Here is a 3,959-nt window from a genome sequence, read left to right as displayed (position 1 = left end):
GATCTGGCGCTCAGAAGGCTGCACTGCAGATTGGGAAAGGAGTGAATACCAGACAGCTTTGGTCCTGTCAGGGCTTTGTCTCATGAGGGTGGGTGTATTTTCTTAAAATCATAGAATGTATTAGAGGTCGAGTTTATGTGCTGAAAGGAAGGACAGAGAGATAGTAACCAGAATGGAGGGGGGCAGCTCAAGGGTGGAGTTCAGGGCCATGGGGCGGAGCCATAGGCCTGATGATGGTGACGACGTTGAGGGGCGAGGGGAGCCACTATTTGTGAGTGTTCTCTTAGGTGCCAAGTACTGGGCTGGGTGCTCTTCGTGCCTTGTCTCCCATCCTCACAGCCATGTGGAAACTGAGGCATCTCGAGAGTCTATGACTGGGCTGAGGTTCTGGCTTCAAGCCCAGGGCTCCTTCCAAGGCACAGGGCTGTCCTCCATGCAGGAGGAGGGGACCCTCTCCCAAGCCACACACGCAGGAGGCCAGGCAAGAGTTGTGGGAAGTCAGAGCCCGTATGACCGTGGGCTGGTGCCTCATTCTCCTCAGCCATAGAGTAGACCTCCCAGTACCACTGACCCTGCTGGGTCACTTGAAGATTCAATCTGATGATCTGAGGATCATGCCATCCCAGAGGCTGGCACGTGGAAGGCATGTGTGTGGGGTGTGCCAGTTTGTTCTGATTATCATTCTTCTTTTCTCCACTCAGATTGGGACAGGGGCATCTGCTGACAGTGGAGAGCAGTGGTGGGGAAAGGGGCTTGAGGAAGGTGGTACCCAGAGGGGTGGAAAGGAGATATCTGACTGAGGGCCATCTGAGGTCACAGTGCATCCTGAGAGCAGAGCTGAGATTGGGTATCAACGATGTGGGCTCAGCAGCCCTGGAGTAGGAGCTGGGAAGGTCAGTGCCTTGGTGGCGGCAGGGCCAGGGCACTGAGAGTATTGACAGAGCACAGCAGGGGGAAAGGAAGAGAAGCAGAGCCTGGGACTGTCCCTCTGTGCTGGAAGACGGCTAACACCAGCCCTGACTCTCCACTCTGGCTAGGCTGAGGGGGCCCTCTGTCCTCTGTGTTGCCCTAGGGCTCAGTGACCTCTGTCATAGCACTGACCACATGCTATCCTGCCTGTGCCTTTCTCTAGCTGTCTCCGCCCTATTCCAGACTGCCCCAAAGACTCTGTGGGATGAACCTGAGTCAGCCAAATCCCAGCCCCTTCCCTTGGACCTGCCGTGGCTCGGGACATCAGTGACAGACGGAAGCAGCGGACCATCAGGGTCAGTGGGATTTAGGCCACCTGAGAGACACAGGGGGAAAGTCAGGCCACTGCCCGTGAACTTGGAGGGCTGGCATGTGACGCGCTTCTGTGCTTCCACAGGCCATAGGAGGCCCGCGGCGCTTGCGAAGATGAAGTTTGGCTGCCTCTCCTTCCGGCAGCCTTATGCTGGCCTTGTCTTAAATGGAGTCAAGACTGTGGAGACGCGCTGGCGTCCCCTGCTGAGCAGCCAGCGGAACCGCACCATCGCCGTCCACATTGCTCACAGGGACTGGGATGACGATGCCTGGCAGGAGCTGCTGGTGGAGAGGCTGGGGATGACTCCTGCTCAGATTCAGGCTTTGCTCAGGAAAGGGGAAAAGTTTGGTCGAGGAGTGATAGCGGGTAAGTGACGATGTGCCAAATGTGCAGACAACGCCTAGAGTTGCCACCCAAGATCTTGCTTGGGAGTTTGGGGACTTTTGTTGTCGTCTGAACTGATTGGCATGTATACCACAGTTTCCTTTGGCAGCACACCTTCAAAGGGACGGCAAGGGCCCTGGGCTGGGGGTTGGCAGGCCTAGCTTCTGTGAGCTCTGGTAAATCATTTCTCCACTCTGGGCCTCAGTTCCTGTTTCTGATCTCAGTGAGAAACCAGGTCAGGTCCATGTGCATGTGGTGCTTGTGGTGTTTGGCTGTGTGTGTATGTGTGTGTGTGCATACATGTGTGAGTGCACATGTGTGGCAGAGACCATGAAAAGCAGCCCAGCCCACCGAATGGGTCAGGTGGCCTCTAGAGTTGGGCTGCTTGCCTGGCTTCACGAGCCTGCCCCAGCCCCACCACTCGCGGCACCCTGGGCAAGTCCCCTAACCTCTAGGTGACTGAGGCCTGACAACAGCATCTGTCCCCTGGTGACCTGCTCAGGCATCACCTGTAGCTTCCCAGGCAGTGGCTGGTGCCCTTCCAATCTGCAACCGCTGCCCTCAGAAGTCTGGCTTGGACCTGCCTCTTACTTGTGTGGCTTCATCGAGGACAAGGCCCTCTCTGCCTTTCTGGAGCCCTCCCCCGCCTCTCCCAGCATTTCCTGAATCGGGTTTGGCTCGTTATCAAAGCAATGGAAGAAGGACTTGACTCCCTTCTTGTCATTTTGCTGATGCCACCTTACTCTCCGATTGTGACTTTGAGTAACCGTGTTGTCACATGGGCAGGCCTTGGGCTATGGAAGTGAAAGGCATTCATGTGTATCTCTCTTTGTGTACAGGACTCATTGACATTGGGGAAACTTTGCAATGCCCCGAAGACTTAACTCCCAATGAGGTTGTGGAACTAGAGAATCAAGCTGTACTGACCAACCTGAAGCAGAAGTACCTGACTGTGATTTCAAACCCCAGGTGGTTACTGGAGCCCATACCTAGGAAAGGAGGCAAAGATGTATTCCAGGTAGACATCCCAGAACACCTGATCCCTTCGGGGCATGAAGTGTGACAAGTGTGGGCTCCTAAGAGGAATGTTCCAGAGAAACCAGCTAAATCATGACACCTTTAATTCGCCATCATGACGCAGACCTATATACATTAGGTTAAATCTGAATTTCCACTGCTTTGGAGAGTCCCACCCACTAAGCACTGTGCATGTAAACAGGTTTCTTTATTCAGATGAAGGAAGTAGCGGGAGGGGCTTTCCTTGTGTGATGTCTCCTTAGACACAGGCAATGTCTCAAGTACTTTGACCATTGAGTAGAAGGAAAAGCTGCCAGTAAATGTCTCAGTATTGCTGCTAATTTTGGTCCTGCTAGTTTCTGGATTGTGTAAATAAATGTGTTGTAGATGACTGGTTAGTGTTTGAGGCTCCATTCTATTGAGACATCAGGTGGGAGAGGTTCCCCAGAGAAACTCCAACCAGCCTACACACTGGGAGGAATGTGCACTGGGGTGGAGCCACAGAAGTTCACTCCGCTTGCACTAGGGAGGAGCCTGGCCCCTCCTCTTCCTGGATGGAATCTTGGATTCAATCCGTGAGGCAGGAAGTGCACCAGCAGGGACCCTGGCTCTGTGGAGGGTCCCTGTTTCCCCTCTTTTCCTTTTCACTCAATAAAACCCTGCCTCACCCTTCAAATCGTCTGTGAGCCTAAATTTTTGTGGCCGTGTGATAAGTACCCCATCTTTAGGTGAACTAAGGAAAAGTCCTGCAACATGTTTGGTGTGCAACGTTGATGCTCAAAACCTCTCACTGTTGTGCATCTAAGCGTTTTCATCCTCGGATTTCTGAGCTTGCGGGAAACCATGCCCCCACTCCTGTTGCTCCCAGGCATTGGGAAGGTCGGCCTTGGTCTTCATGGCCTTTTCCTTTTTGGAGGGGGATGGACCAGCTAGCAGTGGCTCCCCACCACCCTCCCCTGCCTGCCGGGGCCGGGACACATGGCTCAAGGCTCCCTGGGTGGCTGACTGGCAGTCCATGTCACGCGCTGCTGGATCCTTCTTCCCAAGCCAAGGGGTTTAACTCTGTTGGACAGTAATTAAGCTTTTCTCCTGGTGGAGGAACCGGTTGCATAAGAATAAGAGGTTCTTCCCGCCATTTTTAAGCTTCTTTTTTCCCTCTTCTCCACCCTGTGAGCAGTTAGCTTTTAGAGGTCTGCCCTGCTACCTTTAGAAGATGTTTTACTAGGCTGGAAATAAGGATCCCTGTTTATATTCTCTGTAAAGCTTTAATTGTGAA

At 53.4% G+C, this 3,959-nt stretch overlaps 1 protein-coding gene across 2 annotated transcripts in view; it reads left to right on the top strand.

Annotated features, from left to right (window-relative positions):
* Positions 1 to 6: 6 nt before the first annotated feature.
* LOC108525313 (protein CXorf40A-like) overlaps positions 7 to 3,959 on the top strand; it is a 6,369-nt gene continuing 2,416 nt past the window's right edge. For both annotated transcript variants that reach the window (XM_017866331.1, XM_017866330.1), the window contains exons 1-3: positions 7 to 1,265; positions 1,367 to 1,648; positions 2,506 to 2,684. In XM_017866331.1, coding sequence (XP_017721820.1) covers positions 1,396 to 1,648; positions 2,506 to 2,684 — 432 coding nt within the window. In that variant the 5' untranslated portion in view covers positions 7 to 1,265; positions 1,367 to 1,395. The remainder of the gene's footprint in view (positions 1,266 to 1,366; positions 1,649 to 2,505; positions 2,685 to 3,959) is intronic.

This window comes from Rhinopithecus bieti, unplaced genomic scaffold, assembly GCF_001698545.2.
Source record: "Rhinopithecus bieti isolate Rb0 unplaced genomic scaffold, ASM169854v2 scaffold_35861, whole genome shotgun sequence".
In the NCBI taxonomy this organism is placed as follows: domain Eukaryota; kingdom Metazoa; phylum Chordata; class Mammalia; order Primates; family Cercopithecidae; genus Rhinopithecus; species Rhinopithecus bieti.
This window is presented reverse-complemented; position numbering and strand designations above follow the sequence as displayed.